Source organism: Diceros bicornis, chromosome 38 (genome assembly GCF_020826845.1).
Source record: "Diceros bicornis minor isolate mBicDic1 chromosome 38, mDicBic1.mat.cur, whole genome shotgun sequence".
Taxonomy (NCBI): domain Eukaryota; kingdom Metazoa; phylum Chordata; class Mammalia; order Perissodactyla; family Rhinocerotidae; genus Diceros; species Diceros bicornis.
The window spans coordinates 7,724,408-7,750,900 of record NC_080777.1 but is presented as its reverse complement, the minus strand read 5'-3'; the positions used below and the strand labels follow the sequence as shown (position 1 = coordinate 7,750,900).

The 26,493-nt window shown below is 36.2% G+C and overlaps 1 protein-coding gene across 1 annotated transcript in view; it reads right to left on the bottom strand.

Annotated features, from left to right (window-relative positions):
• LIN9 (lin-9 DREAM MuvB core complex component) overlaps positions 1–26,493 on the bottom strand; it is an 83,204-nt gene that overhangs the window by 31,724 nt on the left and 24,987 nt on the right. Inside the window, exons 8-11 of the mRNA XM_058533597.1 lie at positions 9,328–9,461; positions 7,559–7,678; positions 7,163–7,264; positions 3,243–3,323 (exon numbers count right to left, since the gene is read on the bottom strand). Of these exons, the coding sequence (XP_058389580.1) occupies positions 3,243–3,323; positions 7,163–7,264; positions 7,559–7,678; positions 9,328–9,461 (437 nt within the window). The remainder of the gene's footprint in view (positions 1–3,242; positions 3,324–7,162; positions 7,265–7,558; positions 7,679–9,327; positions 9,462–26,493) is intronic.

Genomic DNA, 26,493 nt, shown 5'->3' with positions numbered 1-26,493 from the left:
GCCGAGAGAGCCCGAAGAGCTATGGTTTACCCGCCAAGGGCCGCCCCTCCCCGCTCTCTGGGAGCCGAGAGGCCCAGGATCGCTGATCTGATGGGGAGGGAGAGGAGTTCTCCTTACCTCTTCCCACTTCCTCCGGGGGCCCAGCAGTTCCACTCTCAGATGTGTGGCAGTGTGGATCTTTCCGATCTAGCTTTTCACTGTCTGGGATTCCGTTGTTGGTCTCTGACTGTTCCTTTTGTTGTATCTTATCAGGGGAAGAGTTAACGGGAAAGCTCACTCTGCCACGATGCTGATGTCACTCCGAATCGAGTCCTTTTTTATACTGCATCTCACTTCTGCACTCCTCCAGCATATTTGCAACTCCAGGCCTAGAGCTTCTTCGGGTTCCAACATGCAGCCTCTTTTATACAAGGTTTTTGTTTCATCCAAAAACACATCGTGAAATTTTAAAAAATCTTTCATACATTGTTAAGTGGTCTGCTTCCATTTATTCTATTTATTTTTTTTTGCACTTCTTATTTTGTGTGGAATTATAAGGGATAGGAAGAAAATATGTGTTCAGCCTTCCATCTTAAATTAGATGTTTCATTAAATCTTTAAAATGTTCATACACTTTGGCCCAGCCGCTCTACTTTCTAAGACTTTATCTTAAGATAGACATGAACAAACATACAAAACTACATGGACAAGGACATTCACTGTGGCACTATCTTAGTTAAATAATGGAAAAACCCAAATATCCATTAATAGATTATTTAAATTATGGTACAATACAGAAATTTTAAAAGACTGAGATTCCATTTTTGTTAGAAAATAATTTCCAAAATCACATGATAGTATATGCATAGAAGAAGAAATCAGTATGCTAAACATATAAACATATTTATAGCAAATGCTAAACTAAATAATATTTATCTATGGGGGAGGCATTATAAAGAACTACCGTTTTCCTCATTAAATAGTTTTACAATATTTGAATATTTATTTTTATTTATTTATTTATTTTTTGTGAGGAAGATCAACCCTGAGCTAACATCCGATGCCAGTCCTCCTCTTCTTTGCTGAGGAAGACTGGCCCTGGACTAACTAATCCATGCCCATCTTCCTCTACTTTATATGCGACGCCGCCACAGCATGGCCTGACAAGCGGTGCATCAGTGTGCACCCAGGATCCAAACCTGCAAACCCTGAGGCCGCCCAAGCGGAGCACACGCACTTAACTGCTGCACCACCGGGCCGGTCCCTATTTGAATCTTTACAATGGGAATTATCTTTAATCATAAATAAAACAAAACAAGTGATAAAACATATCAAGCCAACTAGACTTCTGCAGAGTTCTCACATGCCAAGATGCCAAGCCAACATCAAAACAACCCCCTATTTAAAAGCAGGTAACACTGTGCAGGCTAAGGCAAGCCCAATACTTCAAGGCGTGGAACTCAGACACAGGGAAAAGTCCTAGCTAGTGATATGAAAGTGAAATAATTTGATTATGCATAAAGATGGAAGAGATGATAAAGTGATCAGAGGAAATGTAGTGGGGGAGCATTGAAAAGGCATAGAAAAAAGGGTAGAAGCAGAACTGATAGAAACCAAGATAAGAATTATAGTCCAGGGCCGGTCCCGTGGCTTAGCGGTTAAGTGCACATGCTCTGCTACCGGCGGCCTGCATTCAGATCCCGGGCGCGCACCGATGCACTGCTTCTCCGGCTATGCTGAGGCTGAGTCCCATGTACAGCAACTAGAAGGATGTGCAACTATGACATACAACTATCTACTGGGGCTTTGGGGAAAAAAAGGAAGAGGACTGGCAATAGATGTTAGCTCAGAGCCGGTCTTCCTCAGCAAAAAAGAGGAGGATTAGCATGGATGTTAGCTCAGGGCTGATCTTCCTCACAAAAAAAAAAAAAAAAGAATTATAGTCCAGTAGGAAAGAACCAAACACATACATTTTTATGTTTAGGATACGTAATGGCAATGTTATGGCTAATTTTTTTCCAATCTTTGATAGCTGTGTATCTGACAATACTAATTTCATATCATGCCTAAGTGAGTTAAACTGGGACTAAGAAGGCTGTTTTGGTATCTGTACTACTAAAATAGCAGTACGATCTTAGACTGAAATCCCTTGACATCTTTTGTCTTCCGTTTCCAATTCTATAAAATGATGGGGTCAAATTAGACAATTCAAAGTCATGTTCAGATAAAAAATTCCAGAATTCTGAAAGAGGATCATTCCTCATTCAGTCAGGTATCTACTTGTCCGGCTGTTTACCCACACCTAGCCCTTAAACCATTCCCTATCAGAGATGACTAATGCTATGACTCTCTACTCCTGCACTCCTGACAGGTATTAGTAATTAGCTGCAGCACTTCGCCACCCCCCGCCGAGTCCAGTCACTGAGCTCTCCCTTACTTTCATACTTCCATGCAGCCATTGTCAATCAATTGGATATGGTAGTTGAGAAGAAATCTATTGGCCATCCTACAAATCCATAAGCAAGTTATGACTTTCAACACAATTCAAAAACTTTCTTAATAAATATTTTTTTACATTTTTTTAAACTCTGATAATTCTCTCCTATGAATAAAATTAACTCTCATATTTTTGGACTCATCAAATAAAACAGGATATAAACTGTCAACATAATTTGAAGATGCCAACTTATATATTTCCTGACTTATTTATTCGGAATCACTTTTAATAACTTCTGTTAATATGTCTTCCTTAGTCAGAGGTACCAATGCTAGGGATTCTACACTTGCACAAACTGTCAAAGACCTCATATATCCATTAATCCTATTCAACTGTACAGTCAGTAGCATAATGGGGTCTAGGGTAATGAACTGCAATGCACTGCTAATTTACTTAGTGTGTGTTCGGTATAAAGAGATAGTGACAGCAAATGAGGATTTAAAAATAACATTTATCTCATGGTTTCCTTCCATAAAATATTTTTAAATCCTTAGATATAGAAGTCCCCACCATTCACTCATTCATTCATTTGTGCTGAGGAAGCTTCACTCTGAGCTAACATCTGTTGCCAATCTTCCTCTATTTTGTACGTGAGCCACTGTCACAGCATGGCCACTGATAGCCAAGTGGTGTAGCTCTGTGCCTGGGAACCAAACCCGGGCTGCCGAAGCAGAGTGCACCAAACTTAACCATTAGGCCACTGGGACTGGCCCTCCCCACCACTTTAAAATTAGACAAGTAAACAAAGAAAAAAGAAAAACCTTACCAATTTTTCTGCTTCTGTGTTCATTTCCCTTAATTTCTTGATATGTTCCTTTTTAATCATGAGAATTTTTGATAATTTGGTCTACAGACAAAGAAGAAGAGATGTTTGGGAATAAACAGAGGCATTTAAGTATGTCAGACAACAAATTTCTAATTTTTCACTAAAATATTTTAGCAGTAGATTTTAGTGTTTCGATATAAATATAGCATAGGCATTTTCTTTCCTAAGTCTGACTGGCTGACAGGAAAATACTATTTTAAAATCCACTGGAACCAGGACACGTCAAAAGAACTAAGGAGTCAACCTGTGTGTCTGACAATGCTAGTCGTGAAGTTTTCACTGGCCCCAAATGGGAAACTGTGGACCAATAAGAATAATAACTGCAATGGACTGAAGCACACGTATGTTAAAATCTATGCATTCATATCGATACTTTAAAAGAACTAACCATTGTTGAAGAATCCTAGTGACCAAACTCATTATTTTATAGACCGGAAAACGAAAGAGGCAAGCATTTATCCTGCCTTTTCTATACAAACTATACCATCAGGTAACCAAATAAGTAGATTAAGGGAATTTTAGCTAATAAACGAAGAAGGAATGATAGAACAAGAATAGCACCATTTGCAATCTTAATGAATGAATGGATCTAGACACTGATAATCAGTGGCAGCTAATTTTATAATTATACAAAAAAAGAGAAAATAGTATGGGTCTACCAGAACACAAAACCATCTACAACAGTAGTCACATAATAACAAGTAAACCAACCAAATAAAAAATCCAAATCTAATCAAACCTCTTTATGAGCAATTTAAATGAAAACATTGAGCAATTTAAATGAAATACAAAAGACAGAAGACCATGTTCAATGATACCACAAGGAGTCAGTCAGCAAATCTAGACTGTGGGAGACTCTATGGACAAATAATCCAGTTTCTTCAATTAATAAGTTGAATGGGGAAAGATAGCATTCAATATGTAACAGACAACTAAAAAATCTGAATGCTGACTGGATATTTGATGATATTAGAACATTTTTGTTAACTTTTTAGATGTAAAAATGGTGTTACAGTTATGTTTCTTTAAAAAAAAAGAGCCCTGATATCTTAGAAATATCCAATAAAATATTTACAGATAAATGATGTGATGTCTGGTATTTGCTTCCAAATAACACAAAAGGGAGAGAGTGGGTAGGAGTATAGATGAAATAGGAGTGGCCAGGAGCCGTTGATACCGTTATAGCTGGATGATGGATACACAGAGGTGTATTATACAATTCTATCTGCTTTTACATGCCTTAAATTTTAAATAAAAAAGTCCAAAAAATTAACCTAAGTTGATACAGGCAGAGGGCCCAGTGAGATATGTTACATACTTTTTCACACAGACTTTATTGAGTGCTCAGTAGGTCCAGAGCTCTGCACTGGTCTCCCTTCTCCTCTAAGTTGTTGGGTTTTTATGGAAATTTGTGTGATTCTTTAGAGTTAGAAGCAGTAAAAGATGAGATGAAGGCAACAGGATCTCTCCCATTTCTTTGTTTCTATTTCAGTTTTGTGTTGCTTTTTCATTTTAATTATTTTCAAAACTGAGTCCTGTCTAAGAAGGTAGATCAGTCTTTCTAGATTCTTCAAAATCCCTAACCCTAGGAAATAAAAAGTTCCCGCAAAAAGAAAATTCATCATAAACTACGAAGTATGAAACTTGCAAGATGATTTTAATGATGTTTAATAGTCATAAGAAAAAAAATTAGCAACAGAAAAAGATAAAAACATATCCATCTACTTCAAAGCTTAATATTAACAAGGGCAAACCTGAGTTTTATAAAACCTTACATATTACAAAAGAAGCACATAAAAGGACTTATTTTTACCTCTTAGCTTAAAATAATAATGAAAGCAGTGTTTCAACTAGGCACTACACATAGATTTTGAAGTTAAAATTAAGCACTGAAATCAAACATCTAAGCATCAATAAAAATATCAATACTTTAGAAGTAGTGCGGTAGTGTTTAGCTTCTGGCTCCCTCTGCTGGTGGATCTCTCTCTCTCTCTCACACTCTCACACACACACACACACACACACAGGCGTGAGTGCACACAGAGAGAGAGAGAGAAAGGAGGGGGAGAGAAAGGAGGGGGAGAGAGAGAGAGAGAGACTTGTCTAAATACGACATACTAGGTTCGTTTTTACTTCCACTACTTAAAAGAAAGAATTTCTTTAAAAACAAAAAAACAGGGGCTGGCCTGGTGGTGCAGTAGTGGTTGAGTTCACACGCTCCCCTTCAGCGGCCCAGAGTTCGCAGGTTCAGATCCCAGGTGCAGACCTATGCACCGCTTATCAAGCCATGCTGTGGTGGGCCACCCACATATAAAGTGGAGGAGGATGGGCATGGATGTTAGCTCAGGGCCAATCTTCCTCACCAAAACAAAACAAAACCTCTCCCAAAAAACTCCAAAAAACAAGTATCCTATTTGTGAAAAGGAATAAGCCTTGGCTCTTTTCATAATTTCAACTTTTCATATAAAAATATCTAACTTTGGAAGCCAAAAGGCATAAGAAATTCTGCATTCCAAGGATAATTAACAATACATGATTGAGGAATACAAAATGCTACACACATGCACACAAATGATAAGTAAGACGTTTCCTCAAAATAACACCAATTGCAAAAGGTAACACTGTGAATATTTTAGTAGATTATGTTATAAACATTTTTATTTATAAAGACTCTGTCCCAAACCAAAGTAGTTTGGTTTTTCTTTTCTTTTCGAAAAAAAGAAAAGAAAGGAAATGAAGCAAACATTATTATACTATGATTTGAACAAAATTATTTAATTTTCAAAACAAACAGCTCATTACATTCTTAAGAGTCAGGCTATTCAGGAAAATTGTTCTATATAATAATACTACACTTGTTTCAATTTAGGCTTAGATTTTTTAGTGTCTAATCACTAAGTACTTAGCAAGTGAATAGCTATTTCTAGTCTCAGAAGAGAAATAAAGTTCCTTCTAACCACAGAGCTGGCCAACACATCATATCTGTGGAGTTGACTGATAATGGCAGGACACACTGAGGTTACTAAATAAAAGCCTTTACACTTATGTAAGTTATAACAGCTAACGATTCAGAGTTTCACAAAGCATATGCTACAACGTTAGTCCTTTTTTTTTTTTTTTTTGGTGAGGAAGATTGGCCATGAGCTAACATCTGTTGCCCATCCTCCTCTTTTTGCTGAGGAAGATTGGCCCTGGGCTAACATCCATACCCATCTTCCTCTACTTTATATGTGGGACACTGCCACAGCATGGCGTGATAAGTAGTGTGTAGGTCTGCACCTGGGATCCGAACCTGTGAACCCCAGGCTGCCGAAGCAGAGTGCACGAACTTAACCACTATGTCACTGCACCAGTCCCCCCAATGTTAGTCCTTAACATAGCAAAATAATAAGAACCAAATCCAAGAAAAGCCCAACAAAAAAGACCTCTAAGTCTTTTTCGGCTGTTATAGTTTTTATTTTCAAGCTTTGTTGGCAATAACAGAGTTCTTTTTTTGTGTGTGTGAGGAAGATCAGCCCTGAGCTAACATCCGATGCCAGTCCTCCTCTTTTTTTGCTGAGGAAGGTTGGCCCTGAGCTAACATCCGTGCCCATCTTACTCCACTTTATATGGGATGCCGCCACAGCATGGCTTTGACAAGCGGCGCGTAGGGGATCCGAACCTGCAAACCCCGGGCCGCCGAAGCAGAGCGAGCGCACTTAACTGCTTGTGCCACTGGGCCGGCACCAAAAACAGAGTTCTTAAAAACAACAATAAAAAAAAAAAAAGTAAAAATATTTGGTCCTAGAAAACTTTTCAACTTTAATAACACAAAAGACATTGAATTTCTTAACAAACAGCCAAGATAGAGCAATTCTTACCACTTGGATAAGGAATTCTACTGGAAAACCACCTAACGTTTCAGTGTCAGAGCCAGAAATTTTACTTCTCCAAGGTGACTGTCCTAACAAAGGATCATTATCCTATGGGAATAAAAGGGAATCATTTAACCATTGACTGTTCAAAAGAAGTATCTTTTTTTTAGATAAAGAGCAAATTCTATTATAATCAATATTATATTAAAAATCCTACAAAAAGGAAAATATTTCCAGAGTTGAAGTAACTATTTACTTATTTTATTTGGTATCTGACAACTCAAAATAATGTGGGTACTTCATGAAGTTGCTGTAATAGATGAGTACTTCATAAGAAAGAACATAGTTCACCTTCATTATAATCATTTAAATTACTGATGACATTTAAAAACTATTACTCACCGTAATCGGTGACTGGAGAGGAGGAGTATAATGTAACCGTGGTGGAGTCATAAAAAACCGAGAAGGCCGCTGTTTTTGTCCAAAGGCAGCAATTGGCATTGTCTCATGAGGCTCGTTACTCTTTGGGAAAAGAGAATAGTTCACAAGACTTGAGGGGCTTTATCAATCATTTTAGCCTTATAAACATTATATTTCAGCTTGAGATATATATACATTAGCTCATATGACATGATTTATCATAGGATATATTATCCTAAAAAGATCAAAGGGCTACAACTTAAGTCAGAGTATGAAGATACTACTTTGCTAGGAAAATAATGAACCCACAAAACAGAAGAATTAAGAAAAGAAAAAGACCAAAGGATCAAAACAGTTAGAGGATCAAAGATTAATATTCAAGTGTTCTACAGCCCCCTTTGGTTGTCTGTGTGTTCAAGACTATCCGAATACACCTCCTGTAATTAAAGTCAACTCTTATCTGGCCAGGGAGAAATATTTGGGTGATCTCATAAAAGAAATCACAGTAATGAAACAGAAAAAGTAATCTTTCTTTTTTGAAAGGAGAGGTTTAAAGATTTTATCCTTTAATGAAAAAACAAGGTTGGTGTACTTTGCTCTATATTTAGTGCAAATTTTCTTTCTCTCCTCTAAAAAGTATGTTTGATAAGGAAACCCTCACAATAAACAAAGACTCAGTTTTTAAACAGATCAGAAAAGGAAGATTCTCCTATGTTTACACTAAAGAGATAAAGAAATTTTGACTTTTTTTTTTCCTGGGGAATATTTGCCCTGAGCTAACATCTGTTGCCAAACTTCCTCCTTTTTTATGTGAGCCACCGCCACAGCATGGCCACTGACAGACAACTGGTGTGGTTCTGTGCCCAGGAACCGAACACAGGCCGCCAAAGTGGAGCGCGCCCAACTTTAACCATGAACCACCAAGGCTGGCCTGAGAAATTTTTATTTTTAATTGTAAGATCATAATCCTTAAAAAATCAAGTTTATAACAAGGAAATGAAAAAAGGGAGGCTAAAAGTGAACAATTTAATTTCCATGATGCTTAGAGGCAAATAATTTTGTTATAAAAAGTTCATTATTCACTTTTTCAAAACTTTATTAGAGAGTTATATTAGTTCTTAAAATTATTTTAACTTATTAGAAAAGTGTTTAATTTCCATGACACTGCTAAACCAAGCATGATCATGAAATAATGGTCCAGTAGTTTAATGGACTGTATCAGAAATTCAAAAGATCTGGATTCTAGTCTCAGCCTGGCAGGAAACCAGCTTGAGAGCCTGGAATAAATTACTTAACGTACTTATGTCTCAGTTTCATCATGCAAAAAGTGGGGGTAATTAACATTCACTCTGCAGAATTCTGAGGATAAAATAGGAACATATGGAAACATATATTTTGAAGCACAAGATGTTATGTTACTTCATACTGTTCAAATCATTTTGCAAGAGAACTACACAAACAGCTGGAATGAAAGTGTCGTCACCGGATTATTTAGTTAGGAGTGATCAGTTCTGTCACACTAAGGGCTGTGTGGCTGAGGTACAATAGCGGGATGCTAGCTTCTGGAAAACGTGGAAGACTTCAGTATAGTTCTGCTCCAGGGGTCTAGCAGGCAGGGCTGGGAACCCCTAAGGATCTCTTCCTCTGTAACCCGAAATTCTGATTCTGTCATAAGTTACAACCTCCTAGAAAACTCTACAAAACATATTTAATAGGCATAAAACACATATGTCTTATGAAATAATACTTACAAGAACTTCATAGTCAGGGATGGTATGAGTTCCAAGCCCTGCCCTATCAAAAGTCACTCTATAAGTAGCATTAAGAGTATCTACAGCATCTATTTGTCCAGTGAACAGACCATCATGAACACCACGCAATCGTGCTGAGAAAAGAAACAAAAAGGCATGATGTTTGGGAGATACAAAGAATTGTCAAATACAAAACTGCTCCAAGCATGTGATTTAAAATGTAGAAAGTACAGTATTGTTGTCCACAGTAGTTTCAAAAAGAGAATGCACTTTACTTTAGGTTTAGAGACACAACAAAAAATTTTTTTGAAACAAAAATCAAAACTATAAATGCTGATACCTAATTTGATATATGAATGAAATCATATATCTACCAAACCAAGGGGTATTGTTTTAAATCCTTAGTTCAACTAAAAAACAAACAAACAAACAAGGGTGCTGTGCAGAAAAGAATTAATATATTAGGTCTGAGACTATCCTTAGAAAAGCCTGCCTATAAGACTGGCAACTGGGAAGCTGAATTTCGAGAGTGGTCCCAGTGTTCCCATACTAATAAAGGTGGTTTACCGTGCCTACACTGTTTGTGCAAATAATGTGGTTTAGGTTGGAGACCTGCTTTCCAATTCCTGTATATGCTAGGCAGAGGGTGCCTATGTGACCAGCTCCCTATAAAAATCTTGGGTACTGAGTCTCTGAAGAGCTTCTCTGGTAGACAACATTTCACGAGTGTTGTTACAGCTTGTTGCTGGAGGAATTAAGCAAGTGTGGAGTGACACTACAGGGAAGGACTCTTGGAAGCTTGTACCTGGTTCCCTCTGGACTTTTTCCCTTCGCTAATTTTGTTTTGTATCCTTCTCTGTAATAAGCCATGGTGATGAGTACAACTATGTGCTGGGTACTCTGAGTCTTTCTAGTGAATCACCAAACCTAGAGGTGGTCTTGGGGACCTCTCACACAGATGAATTCTTGTGCCACTATTATTTAAATCCAGTCTGAAATAACATCAGGAAAATCCAAGCAAACATCCAGCAAGAGTGAAAAATATAATAGTAGCATTTAAGGCATTAAACTAGGCAAAGTGACACATTATATACAGACAAAAAAGTACAATACACACTATCATTTTAACAGAACACAGATATTCAGCACAAAACTGTTTAAAAGGATTAATTGATAAAAACACAATTGTAGGAGACTCAAATATTCTCAGTCTTTGCCAGATCAATTAAGGGAAAATTAAACAGGTATATAGAAGATATGAGTAATAAATAAAGTTGAATAAACAAACATATATATATATATATATAGAAAAGGACTTTCAGTTATGGCAGAGTGAAGAGGTTGGTGATTCTTCTCTGCAAAAGACAAATATAAACCTGTACAAGACTGTCCAAGACAACCATTTCAGGGTACTAGAAATGGATCAAATGCAGAAAACAATTAAGAAACGTCTACTGTTGAAAAACTGCTAAAACTTCAGGTAAGGACAGGTGAAGTTAGTGCCCTTTTTCATGAGGCTATTCACATCCCCACCATCACCACCAACTTGGTTGGTGAGAATGGTTTTTCTAGTGTACGGCTGGTCACAAAAACCAGCAGTCTCATTGCCAGAGGGGATAGACCTGATGTGGACAGTGGGTAAAAACCTGTGACTGTGCCAGTTAAAAGTGGTGAACTCAATCAGGAAAGAATAACAAAAATCTGCAACTTGGTAAGCTCAAGGCGTAGTCCTGGCTGAGATGAGTGGCAGAATAGCCAGAAATTTAACACGGAGATCCTGGAAACGAGAGAGCCATTAAAAAAAAAAAAAAAAAAAAGAGCCATAAAAGGGCTGAAATAAGCTCTCCATAACTCCTTGGGTAACTGGAAAACTATGTGAATGGATGGGGAAGATCTAAGAGTCTGGTAAAAAGTGAAAGCTAAGAATGACTTGAAAACTCACAGCAACTCGGTATTTCCCAATCCACACACAGATAAGTCTGAGGCCTTTTTGAATTAAGATGTGTGAGCACAATCTCTGCCAAGTCATCGCCTGACCACTAAGTTATGCAAACACAGGGGCAACCCCCAGGAAGCCAAGCTTAAAAATAAATACAGTCATGCATCGCTTAATGACAGGGATACATTCTGAGAAATGTGTCATTAGGCAATTTCGTTGTTGTGCAAACATAACAGAGTGCACTTACACAAACCGAGATGGTACAGCCTACCACACATCTAGGCTATACGGCACTAATCTTATGGGACCACTGTCGTATATGCAGTCTGTCACCAACCAAAACATTGTTATGTGGCACATGACTGTATAAGAATAAAAAACCTGAGCAGAGACATCAGCGGTTGCATAGGCAAGTTACTAAAGCAAACACAACTCAAAAAAAATTAGACTACAGAGTTGCTAGAATATATTATCAAAAATATCTAGTTTTCAACCAACAATTACTAGACAAGTAATTAAATAAAAAAGCATGACTCTTACTCAGGATAAAAGTGTAGTAAGTAGAAATTGACAGAGATGATAGATTTAGCAAAGACTTCAAAAGTGGATATTATAAATATGTTTAGAGAATTAAAGGAAAGACAATGACTCAATAGGGAATCTCACAGAAACTATACAAAAGAAAACTATACAAACGGAAACTCTATACAGTTAAAGAGCAGATTTGAGATAGCAGAAGAATCAGTGAACACTTTAGCATTGAACATACAATTGAACATTGTAGCAAGCCTGGATTCTGACCTTTTAAAGAGAGATCAGTAGAAATTACCCAATCCAAAGAGCAGAGAGAAAAAAAGATTGAAGAAAAATGAACAGAGACTCAGAGACCTGTAGGAAGATGTCAAGTGTACTAACATATTTGTAATGAGAGTCCTAAAGGAAGGAAAGAAGCAAAAAAAATACTGGAAGAAATAATGGCTGAAAACCTTCCATACTTGATTAAAAAATTAACCTACCAATACAAGAAGCTCAATGAATCCCAGGTAGGATAAGTATAGAGTATCACACCTGGACACATCATTGTGAAACTTCCAAAATCCAAGGACAAAGCGAGAATACTGACAGCATCAAGGGAAAAATGACTCTTCACATACAGGAGAACAGCAATATAATTAACAGGTACATCTCATCAGAAACAATGAAGGTTTGAAGGCAGTAAAGGGACACATTCAATGTGCTAACAAAAAAAAGACTGCCAGGTAAGGATTCTGTATCCTGTGAACCTATTCTTCACAAATGCAGGAGAAACAAAGACATTCTCACATAAACAAAAACAGAGAATCTGTTGATAGTAGACAAGATATTCTAAATACTAAATACTAGTATTTAGAAATACTAAAAAACATCCTTTCAGACAGAAGGAAATAATACCAGACAGTAACTAAGATCCACACAAAAGGAAAGAGCACCAGAAATGGTAAATATGTGGGTGCATGTAAAACATTGCATGTGTGTACACAATACAAACACATTTTTTCTATTCTCTTCATTTCATTAAAAAAAGTAAGATTATTTAAAGCAATAATTATAATTCTGTATTCTCAGGTTTATCACAGATATAAATGTAACATATATGAGGACAGTAAAAAGGAAGTGGGAGAAAATGTAGCTATACTGGAGTAAAGTTGCTATATTTTATCAGAATTAATTAATTAACCTTAACTAGGTTGTGATATGTTAAAAATGCACATTGTATTTCCTGGAGCAACTCACACACACACATCCCCCTCAAAACATACCTAAAAATAACAATAGAAAAATTAAAATTGTATACTAATATACAAATACTAACTATACTAAAATTTCTATACTAAAAAATATTTGTTTAACACAAAAGGCAGCAAAGGAGGTACAGAAGAACATAAAAGACATGGCATATCGTGGGCCAGCCTCGTGGCTTAGCGGTTAAGTGCGCGCACTCCGCTACTGGCGGCCCGGGTTCAGATCCCAGGCACGCACCGATGCGCCGCTTGTCCGGCCATGCTGAGGCCACGTCCCACATACAGCAACTAGAAGGATGTGCAGCTATGACATACAACTATCTACTGGGGCTTTGGGGGAAAAATAAATAAATAAAATTATTAAAAAAAAAAAAAAGACATGACATATCGTAAACAAATAGCAAAACGAGGGACACAAATACAATCATATCAATAATTACATTAAATGTGAACGGACTACACACTGATCAAAAAGCAGAGGGTGAAGGAGGTCAAAAGGTACAAACCTCCAGCTATAAAATAAATAAGTCCTGGGGATGTAATGTACCGCATGGTGACTACAGTTAATAATATTGTATATTTGAAAGTTGCTAAAAGAGTAGATCTTAAAAGTCATCATCACAGAAAAAAAATTTTTTGTGACTGTGTGGTAATGGACGTTAACCAGACTTATTGTGGTGATCATTTCACAATTTATACAAATATTGAATCATTATGTTGTACATCTGAAACTAATATGTCAATTATACCTCAATAAAAAAATAAAAATTAAAAAACTGTAAAAAAAAAAAAAAGGCAGAGGTTTGCAGATTAGCTAAAATAAAAAAACAAGACAACTATATGCTGTCTATATATTTCTACACGTGTCTGAGACACACTTTAGATTCAAAGACATAAATAGGTTGAAAGTAAAAGGATGAAAAAATATATACTACAGTAACAATAATCATAAGATTACTGGAATGCTATATTAATAACAGACAAAAATTTAAAATAAGGACTATTACTAGAAACAAAGAGGGACATTTCATAATGACAAAAAGGTCAATATATCAGGAAAATATGACAAATATAAATGTACATGCACCTTAACAGAGCACCAAAAGACATGAAGCAAAATCTGATGGAATGGTAAAAAGAAATAGTTCAACAATTATAGTTGGAGATTTTAATATTCCTCTCTCAATAAGACAGAAAATCAATAAGAATATAGAAGACATGAACAACACTATCAATCTATTTGACCTAACTAACATATAGAGAACACTCAACCCAATAGCAAAATACACAGGCTGTTTTTTGTGGTAATTCAAAATTTATTTTGCATGAGTAATACATGCACAGTGTTTTAAAAATTCATATAACATAAAAGAGTTTACAGTAAAAAGTAAATTTCCTCCTCTATCTCATCCACAAGTCTTCGAAATTTTCTGCCTGGACATAATGACTGTTACCAGTTTCCACAGTATTATAGAGAGAGATTTCTCCTTTTATCAGGTGGTATTTTACCACATTCTATTTGCATCTTTGTTATCAATTAACAATATACTCTAAGACTATTTCATTTTTTTTTTACAAAGAAGTCTGGTTCAGTTTAAGGTACTGATAATGACAATTCTGTCACTCCTGATTTTTAGAAATTTACTAAGTATAGCATAAATCATCCTATTCCATGGTAACAGAATTTTGTCTGGGCACAGGGCCACGCAGATCAAAAACTGCATTCATTCTCCAGCTTCCCTTGAGGCTAGTAATGTTCACCTAAGTTCTGGCCAATTAGATGAAGATGTGAAGTTGTAGGTCTTATCCTTAAGGGAAGGACACCTTACCTCTTTCCCTGCTTTCCTTGCCTGCTCATGGACCATGACATGGTCTTAGGTATCTTCAGTCATGCTAATAAGGGCAGCACTCCAGGGACAGCAGAGAAGGCAGGTCATAGGAACCCGGATGCCTGGACAACCTCGTGGTGCAGTTCCCCAGCGGCCCTGGACTGCCTGCCTCACTGTCATGTGGGACACACACAAGCTTCACCCTGTTTAGACCACTATTATTTGGGTTTCAAAATACACAGTCTTTTGAAACACACATGCGACACTCTCTAAGACAGACCATCTGCTAGGCCATAAAACAAGTCTCAGTAACTTCAAAAGAACTGAAACCATACAAAGTACATTCTCCAGCCACAGCAAAATTAAATTAGGCATCAGTGAGTCTTTGGTTATGCAAAATAAACCGAGAATACTCATAACAGGAAAAATGCAAGAACTTGAATAAAAAGCAGCTAACTCCCCTTTTTTCTGAAGGAAAATTTGGAGGGAGGAGCATTTTATGTTCTGGCATATACTCTATGCTTAAATATACCAAACATAGAGTCAGAAGTATAAAATTTCAGGGGATACTCACTTTTTACACTTCTGTGGGGGTCTTTTTGAGTATGTATTGCTTTACAAATCAAGAAAAAAAAGATATTTCCACATTTTTAATAGATTATTTGTGGATGACATTTATGTCTCTCCTCCACAGATCTATATTTGAAGTACAAGTCAGGTTCCCCTAGCATTACAGGAGTATCTATCTGTTCAAGTGACGACTAAATTCTGTTCCGTTTTACTGAACTGGTTCAAAGACTAAAAAAATACTTAAACTTCTTTGTCTCTAATGTAGCCTTCTCCTTAACAGCCATTTCTGTATTGGATTACTTGTGCTGACAATACAAAGCTAAAAAAACAAAAACAAAAGCAGCAACCTAAGTCAGTATACATGATCATTCAGGAAAAAAAAAAGCAGATTCTGGGTCAGAATGCCAAGTTTAGGAAAGCAAGAAAAAAACACATTATAGCTATCCGCATTATCCTAAGGCTTTGAGATCATTTTATAATAAGAAATAAATCTCAAAAACATCCTTTAAGTTTGTTATTGTTAGTGCCATCGAGTGGATTCCGACTCCTAGCGCCCCTGTGGACAGCAGAGTGGAACCCTGCCCGGTCTTTTTACACCATCCTCTTCCCTTCTGGTGCTGTATCAGACAATGCTCCGTTGCTATTCACAGGGTTTTCGTGTCCAATTTTTTCGAAAGTGGGTGGCGAGGTCCTTCTTCCTAGTCTGTCTTAGTCTGGAAGCTCTGCTGAAACCTGTCCACCGTGGGTGACCTTGCTGGTATATGAAATCTCGGTAGCACAGCTTTCAGCATCACAGCAACACTTTATAGCTGCCACACTATAGCAACTGACAGATGGGCTGTGTGGTTCTCTGACCAGGAAATGAACCCACGCCCGGGTGAGAGCCGAGTCTTAAGCACTAGACCATCAGAGCTGGCATCCTTCAAGTAGGGTGACCATAAATCCTTACTAGCTGATTAGCCCAGGACAATGTCCATTTACACCTGTTATCCTAGTTCAATCATTAACAGCAAGCACCTTCTCTTTTACTCTCAAAAGTACGCCTATTTGGGTGATAAATTATATGCTCGCTCTACTTCTCTGACTGTTTATAAGGTCAAATACACAATGCAAGAAAAAGATACACTTTTTCAACCACAATAGATGGTTTGCTGGGAATGTGCTGAACACACATAATGGCATCCAAAAAATCCAAATCTAGAAAGTAATTTCATTATAAACATCAAGGGACAGCCTTAAAGATTACTGGTCAGAGCCCGAGCTATGGGCTAGGATTCAGTCTGGGTTAACCAGCAGCTGTCAAATCTTAACTCTACATTTACTTCTATAAATCACATCTTTCATGTCTCTTGGTGATTTCTTTTCCCTTTTCCCCTTTGACTTAGACAACCTGTGTTACTTTTAGGACAGTTCAGATTCTTACAATTTCTTAACAAACCACTGATTTTAAAATCTCTTATAATACCCTGACTTCTCTGACTACACAGAGTTCTAGAACTATTCAGAGTAACGGACACTTGATGAAGCCCTTCCTGTACAATGTGGCTAAAGTATCATGTCTGGACGTTTCCCCAAAACTTCTCCACGATTCAAATTTTCCATCATTTTGATGTTTGTCAAAACTTTTGTGCTCTTAACTCTGTACCGAAGAATCATTTACAGTTACCTTTTACCTGCCTTCTTTGCTCCTACTGCAAAATCCCTAATATAGTTACTTTTAAAATTCCTTTTGTTGTTGTTTTTGAGGAAGAATTTGTCTACTACTCCCTGTTTACTAAACAGTTTTTCCCAGTAAGGAACGTAGAATTTTGTCAGTAGTACTTTTTCTTTCTAGGTAAAATTTACATACAGTAAAATGAAAAATTAAGTGTAATTAAGTGTAATTCTCTAAGTTTTGATAAATGAATACATCCATGTAAAACACACCTTTATCAAGTCACAGAATATTCCTATCATCCCAGAAAGTTCCCCCTTCCCAGTCAATCCTTTCTTCAGAAGCAACCACTTTTCTGATATTTTTCCACCATGAATTAATTTTGCCTGTTCTACAACTTCACATAAATGGAACCATGCAATATACGTTCTTTAGTTTTCAGCTTCTTTTGCTCAGCATATTGTCTGAAGTTAATCTATACATCAATAGTTAGTTCCTTTTTATTGCTGATTTGTATTCTATTGTAAGAAAATATCATGTTACGTTTATCCATCCTCCTGTTGTTGGGTTGATTCTGGGTTTTGGTTATAAAATTACAAAGATGCTATGAGCACTCTTATACATATCCTTCTGTGGACAGCTGTTTTCACTTCTCTTAGGTAAATGCCTTGGAGAAGAACTGCTGGATCACAGGGCAGGCATATGTTTAACTTTCTAGAAAACTGCTACGCTTTTCTCCAAAGTGGTATAGCATTTTACAATCCCACAAACAACGTACAGGAATTATGGTATCTCCATATCCTTGCCAACATTTGGTGTTATCAGTTGTTTCAATTTTAGCCATTTTGGCGTGTGTATAGTGGTATCTCATTATGTTTTTAATTTGCATTTCCCTGATAACTAATGATGTTGAGTACTTCTTCATGTGCTTATTGGCCATTCATATATATTCCTTTTGGAAGTGTCTATTCAAGTGTTTTTTTTTTTAAATTGGATTATCTTTTTATTACTAACATAGTTCTTTATATTTTCTAATTATGTCCTCTTTCAGATATGTTATAGAAATATTTTTCCCTAGTATATGGCTTGCTATTTATTTTCTTAATGGTGGCTTTTAATGAGAAGTTCTTTTTAATTTAAGTTAAACCTAAAAATCATCTTTATTTTTCTTTTTTGATAATTATTTTCTTTGATAGATCCAAGAAATTTCTGCCTACTTACAGATCACAAGGATATTTTCCTGTATTTACTCATGGAAGCTTTATAATTTTAGCCTTTATGTTTAGCCCTTTGGTCCATCTTAGATTAAGTTTTTTGTATAGTATGAGGAAAGGTCAAGGTTCATTTTATTTCCATATGGATATCTAGTTGTTCAATCATTATTTATTGAAATGCCCTTCCTTCCCATTGAAATGCTTTGGTGCCTTTAGGAAGTCAACCTCACATATGTCTGGGTCTATTTCTGGATTAGGCTATCCTTCCCACCTCCATATAAACATTACAATAAGCATGTCAATTTCATTTAAAAAAAAAGACACCTGCTGTGATTTGGACTGTTTACCTCTACAGATCTTGGCATAACTAACATTTTTAACTACACTGAGTCTTCCAATCCATAAACATGCTTTCTCTCTCCAATTATTTAGGTTTTTTACACTATTATCAATAGAATCATTTTTTAAAATGTCATTTTCCAGTTGTTTCCTTATATTATACAGAAATAGAGCTAACTTTCATGTTGACTTTATATCCAAAGACCCTGCAAAAAAAATTCATTTATTGATTCTACCAGTTGATTTGCAGATTCCTTAGGATTTTCTTGTAGGTGATCATGTCATCTGTGAAAAGAGACAGTTTTACTTCTTCCAATCTTTTGACTTTTATTTCTTTTTCTTGTCTTATTACACTCTAGCAGAATGTTGAATACAAATGGTGAGTGTGTCCTTGCATAGTTTCTCATCTTATGGCAAAGCATTCAAAATTTCACCATTACGTATGTAGCTGGACACGTGTTTTTTCATATATAAACTTTGTAAGGTTGAGGAAGTTCCCTTCTATTTCAAGTTTGTTGAGAGTTTTATCATGAGTGGGCAATATTACTGTCAAATGATTTTTGCTTTTCTACTGATAGGACCATGTGAGTTTTTTCCCATTTATGCACTAAATATGGTAAATTACATTAGCTGATTTTTAAAAATAGACTCTTTTTTAGAGCAGTTTTAGGTACACATCAAAATTCACTGGAAAGTATGGAGTTCCCACGTACAGCCTACCTCTCCTCTTCCTAAGAGCCTCCCCAGCTATCATCAACCCATATAGCTCCCCCATGACTTACACACAGGCTCTCCCACTATCAATATTCCATACCAGAGTGGTACATTTGTTACAGCTGATGAACCTACACTGACACATAATTATCACCCAAAGTCTATAGTTTACACTAGGGTTCACTCTTGGTGTGGTACATTCCATGAGTTTTGACAAATGTATAACGGCATGGGCCCACCATTACAGTATCATTCAGAATAGTTTCACTGCCCTAAAAACCTCTGTGCTCCATCTATTCATCCTCCTCCTCCTTGACCCCCAGTAACAACTGATCTTTTCATTGTCTCCATAGTTTTGTCTTTTCCAGAATGTCATATAGTTGGAATCATTCAGTATGTAACTTCTTCAGATTTGTTTTATTCACTTAGTAATATGCATTTCAGGTTCCTCCAAGTCTTTTCAGGGCTTGATAGCTCATTTTATTTTAGCGCTGAATAATATTCCATCATCTGGATGTACCAGTTTGTTTATCCATTCACCTACTGAAGGACATAGTGGTTGCTTCCAGGTTTTGGCTTTTATGAATAGAAAGCTGCTATAAACATCTATGTGCAGGTTTTTGTTTAGAAATAAGTTTTCAGCTCATTTGGATAAACACCAAGGAGTGTGATTCCTGGATTGCATGCTAAGAATATGTTTAGTTTTCTAAAAAACTTCCAAATTGTCTTCCAAAGTGGCTGTACCATTTTGCATTTCCACCAGAAATAAGAGTTCCTGCTGCTCCACACCCTCGTCAGCATTTGATATTGTCAGTGTTCCAGATTTTGGCCATTCTAATAGGTGTATAATGGTATTTTATTGTTGTAATTTGCATTTCCCTGATGACATATGACGTGGAACATCTTTTTATACACTTATTTGCCCTTTGTATATCTACTTTGGTGAGGTATCTGTTCAAATATTTTCCCCATTTTTTAACCAAGTTGTCAGTTTTCCTATTATTGAGTTTTAAGGATTCTTTGTATATTTTGGATAGCAGTTCTTTATCAGACATGTCTTTTGCACATATTTTCCCCTAGTCTGTGGTTTGTCTTCTCATTCTCTTGACATTATTTTTTCAATTATTTTATTGTGGTAAAATACACATAAATGTTACCATCTTAACCATTCTTAAGTGTACAGTTCACTGATAATAAATATTCGTAATGTTGTGCAACCATCACCCATATCCATAACTCTCTTCATCTTGTAAAACTGAAACTCTACACCCATTAAACAATAACTCAACATTCATCTCTCCTCCCAGCCCCTGGAAACCACTATACTACTTTCTGTCTCTATGACTGTGACTACTGTAAGTAGCTCATGTAAGTGGAATCATAGAATATTTGTCTTTTTGTGACTGGCTTATTTCACTTAGCATAATGTCCTCGAGGTCCACCCATGTTGTCACAAAGGGCAGGATGTCTTTCTTTTTTATGGCTGAATAATATTCCTCTGTACATATATACCACATTTTCTTTATCCATTCATCCATCAATGGACACTTAAGTTGTTTCCATGTCTTTGCTATTGTAAACGCTGCTGCAATGAACATGTGGGTGTGTATATCTTTTCGAGATAGTGATTTTGTTTCCTTCGAATAAATACCCAGAAGTGGAATTGCTGGATCGTATGGTAGTTCTATTTTTAATTTTTTGAGGAACCTCCATACTGTTTTCCGTAGTGGCTGCAGCAATTTACATTCCCACCAACAGTGCATGAGGGTTCCCTTTTCTCCACATCCTCACCAACACTTATTTACTTCCTGTCCTTTTGATAATAGTCATTCTAACAATTGTGAGATGCTATCTCACTGTGGTTTTCATTTGCATTTCCCTGATGATTAGTGATGCTGTGCATCTTTTCATGTACCTGTTGGCCACTTGTATATCTTCTTTGGAAAAATGTCTATTCAGGTCATTTGTCCATCTTTTAATCAGATTATTTGGGTTTTTTTGCTATTGAGTTGTATGAGTTCCTTATATATTTTAGATATTAACTCCTTATCAGGTATATGATTTGAAAATATTTTCTCCCATTCTGTAGGCTGTCTTTTCATTTTGTTGACCATTTCTTTGGCTGTGCAGAAGCTTTTTAGTTTGATATAGTCCCACTTGTTGATTGTTGCTTCTCTTGCCTTTACTTTCGGGGTCATACCCAAAAAATCACTGCCAAGACCAACGTCAAGGAGCTTTTTCCCTATGTTTTGTTCTAGAAATTTTACAGTTGCAGATCTTAAGTCTTTAATTCACTTTGAGTTAACTTTTGTGGGTGGTGTAAATTGGGAGTCCAGTTTTATTCTTTTGCATGTGGATATCTAGTTTTCCCAACACCCTTTATTGAAGGGACTATCTTTTCCCCATTGAACCCCATTCTTGGTTCCCTTGTCAAATACCAGTTGACCGTATATACATGGATTTATTTCTGGGCTCCCAATTCTGTTCCATTGGTCTATGTTCTATGTCTGTTTTTATGCTAGTCCCATATTGTTTTAAACACTACAGCTTTGTAACATAGTTTGAAGTCAAGAAGTGTGAGTCCTCCAGCTTTGTTCTTCTTTCTCAGGATTGTTTTAGCTATTAGGGTATTTTGTGGTTCCATATGGATTTTAGCATTGTTTTTCTGTTTCTGTAAAAAATGCCATTGGAATTTTCATAGGGCTTGCACTGAATCTATAGATGGCTTGGGGTAGTATGGACATTTTAACAATATTAAGTATTTCAATCCATGAACATGGAATAGCTTTCAATTTATTTGTGTTTTCTTCAATTTCTTTCATCAACGTCTTATAGTTTTCAGTGTACAGATCTTTCACCTCCTTTGCTAAATTTATTCCTAAGTATTTTATTGTTTTGGATGTCATCATGAATGGGACTGTTTTCTTATTTTGTCAGATATTTCCTCACTAGGTTATAAAAACACAACTGATTATTGTATGTTGATTTTGTATCCTGCAACTTTACTGAATTTGTTTATCAGTTATAACAGTTTCTGATGGAGCCTTTAGGGTTTTCTATATATAAGATCATGTCAACTGCAAACAGAGACAATTTTACTTCTTCCTTTCTGATTTGGATGCCTTTTATTTCTTTTTCTTGCCGGACTGCTCTGGCTAGGACTTCAGCACTATGTTGGTGAGAGTGGTCACGCTTGTCTTGTTCCTGATCTTAGAGGAAAAGCTTTCAACTTTTCCCTGTTGAGTATGATGTTAGCTGTGGGCTTGTTCTTTAGCTTACTAAGGGGAAAATTTAAACCTTTTAAAAATATATAAGCATTTTTTTTCTGATATAAGTATTTAAAACTGTAAATTTCCCTGTAAGTACTGCTTTAGCTGCATCCCACAAATGTTTTTGTGTGTGAAATTTTTGTTGTACATTATTATTTGTCAGTCACCATATAAATGCATCCATTTACCCCTTGTGCCCACCTCCCACCCCCTTGCCCTTGGTAACCACCAAACAGTTCTATGTGTCCGTGTGTTGGTTTATCTTCCACATATGAGTGAAATCATGCAGTGTTTGTCTTTCTCTTCCTGGCTTATTTCGCTTAACATAATACCCTCCAGGTCCATCCATGCTGTTGCAAATGGGACGATTTTGTCTTTTTTATGGCTGAGTAGCATTCCATTGTATATATACACCACATCTTTAACCAGTCATCAGTCGAAGGACACTTGGGTTGCTTCCATGTCTTGGCTATAGTGAATAATGCTGCGATGAGCATAGGGTGCACCCCACAAATTTTTATATATTGTATGTTTATTATCTTTCAATTAGAAATAGTTTCTATTTTCCCTTGAGAATTTTCCTTTCACTTATAAGTTATTTAGAAGTATGATGTTTAACTCCAAATATTTGAGTGTTTTCAGGGATCTTACAGCTTCAATTTCTAATTAAATTATGTTGTGCTTGGAGAAATTCTGTGTATGATTTCATTCTTTTAAAATTGACACTTGTTAATGGGCCAGCATATGGTCTATCTTGATAAACAAAGCAAGTGCATTGCAAAGAATATGTATTCTGCAGTTTTGGGGTACAGTGTTCTAAAAATATCAATTAGATTATCATGATTGGTGGTGTTATTCAGATTCTTTATATCTGTACTCACTTTTTGCCCCTGTTCTCAATTACTGGTAGAGAGTTGTTAAAATCTACAACTGTGATTGTCGATTTGTATATTTCTTCCTTTAGTTGTCTTAGTTTTTGCTTTAAGTATTTTGAAGTTCTGTTATTAAGGGCTTACTAATAAATACATATTAGGATTGTTGTGTGTTTCTAATGAATTGACCTTTTTATCATTATCAAATATTCTTCCTTCTCTGGTAATACTCCTCATCTTGAAATCTATTTTATCTAATATTAACACAGCCACTTCAACTTTCTATGGAAACTATTTCTATGGCATATCTTTTTCACCTTTTTGCTTTTAATCTATCTGTGATTTTATATTTTAAGTACAACTCTTGAAGACAGCATATAGTGGGTCTTTTTTTTTTTTTCTTCCCCAATCTAGTCTGATAGTCTCTACGTTTTAAGTGTAGTGTTTGGTTCACTGACATTTAATTTAATTAAAATATAATTTAATTATTCAAATTAAACTATTTAAATTTAATTAATATAAAAAATAATTTAAATATGGCTAGACATAAGTCCATCATCTTGCTATTTATTTTCTACTATTCCATCTGTTTTTTGTTCTTCTGTTCTTTCTTTCCTGTCATCTTTTCACTTAATTATTTGCTAGTATTTGAAAATTAATTTCTCTACTGGCTTTTTGGGTATACTTCTTAGCATTTTTTTTTTTTTGGTGAGGAGATCAGCCCTGTGCTAACATCTGCCAATCCTCCTCTTTTTTTCCTGAGGAAGACTGACCCTGGGCTAACATCCATGCCCATCCTCCTCCACTTTATATGGGACGCTGCCACAGCATGGCTTGACAAATGACGCGTCGGTGCGCCCCCAGGATCCGAACCGGCGAACCCCAGGCCGCCGCAGCGGAGCACACGCACTTAACTGCTCTCGTCACCGGGCCGGTTCCACTCTTAGCATTTTTTAAAATGTAATTCCTCTATTAGTTCTCAAAGTACAGTCCCACACCAGCAGCATCAACATCACTTGGAAACTTCTTAAAAATGCAAATTTTCAGGCCCCACCCCGAACTTCTGAATCAGAAATTCTGGGGTCAGGTCTAGTAATCTGTGTTTTATCAAGCCCTCCAGGTGATTCTGATTCTGATGGACCTCAATACTCTAGGGATTACAATATTACCTCTTTAGTCTTTATTAGACTAACTTAGAGTTAATACTGTATGCTCTCATAAATTTAAGAACCTTGCAACACAATGGTTCCATTTTACACATATATTTACCATATCTGGTGCTCTCTGTTCCTTTCTATAGATTTTAGGTTCCTTCAACCTGAAGAATTTTATTTGGCATTACTTGTAGCATTTTTTTCTCACGTGAAGTCATTCATATCATCGTTCCTCATGTAACATGCTGTTTTCTATGACTGCTTTCAAGATTTTCTCTGTAGTTTTTCTGTATTGTCTCTAATTATGAGTTTTGTATACATGTGGGTTATATGGCTTGGAGTTCAGAGTATCTTGGACCTATACTGTTTTTCAAAATCAAATTTGGGAACATTCTATCCTTAATTTTGACTGTTTTTTTTTTTTCCTGTGCCATTGTGTCTCTCCTCTCCTTTTAGGGACTCCAATCACACATATACTATATTGCTTAATATTGTCGCACAGGTCTCCGAGGCTCTATTACTGATTTCTCCATTTTTTTCTCCCTGTTTTCATAGTGGCTAACTTATATACTCTCAAGCTCACTGACTCTTGCTTTTTCTTTTTCCAATCTTTTAAGCCCATTCCAAATTTTTCTTTTCAGAAATTGTACTTTTCAGTTCTAAATTTGTTTTATCTAAATAATCTTCATTTATCTATTGAGATTTCCCCATTCATTATGACCATATTTACATTTAAGTTCTTGAACATGTTTTATAACAGATATTTTGAAGGCTCGGCCTGCTAATTCCAATATCTGAGTCATCCCAGCATCTATTTCTATCGATGGCTTTTTCTCTTGACTACAGAACCTGATTTCATGCTTCATGGGTCTAGTAATTTTTTATTGTACATTGGACTTTTTCTGGTAGACAAAAAATTACTGGCAAATCTTTCTGGCCCTATCATGTTGGCTCTTATTGCTAGGGTTAGTCTGTTTCAGTTATGAACTTAATTTAGAGCATCTTTACTCGTAAAAGAGACTCTTCGAATTTCATACTATTTTCATGTGTCACAAAATATTATTCTTTTGCTTTCTTCAACTATTTAAAAATGTAAATATCATTCTCATTTTACAGACCATATAGAAATAGGTGGCAAATTAGATTTGGCCCACGGGCCATAGTTTGCTGAGCCCTACTCTAGACCACACAGAACTTTAAAAATCTCTAGTAGTTGATTCCTATATATTTTTCTCATATCTTGATACATCCAGTCTGACCTATTCTCCATTGTAACAAGAGTACATACTTATAGATCCTCTATAAAATTTTCAGTCTGATCACATAATATCGCCAGTCCTTAAAATTCTGGAGCAATTAACTTTTAAGGATTTCCTAATTGGGTCTGTGTGTCACTCTATTCATGCCAGCATTTCTCTGATTAGTAGTTATACTGCAGAGTGTATAGCTGTACTTATTTATGGGGGCTTTTACAACTAACATATTTTTTTCACGAATGTTGTCTCTCCCTTACTCCATCTCCACTCCCACTCCCAGACTACTGCTGTTAAGAGAAAGACCGTATCATTTGTAACTTCTATGTGTGGTAAGTTATGACTAAATCCGTTCTTCTCTTTTCCATCTGCATTCCATATGCATGACAGTCTCTTCCCTATTATTGACTTTTCCTCTTAATTACCCATTTTTACAATACAATGCAAACATGTACCACTTCTCTAATCAGAAAAAAATGACATAAATATGTAACTCAAAGCTCCCTTTCCTCCAGAAAATATTCCTCGATTAATCCAACCATTTTTCAAACTCTTTTAGTACAATTACTACTCTACCT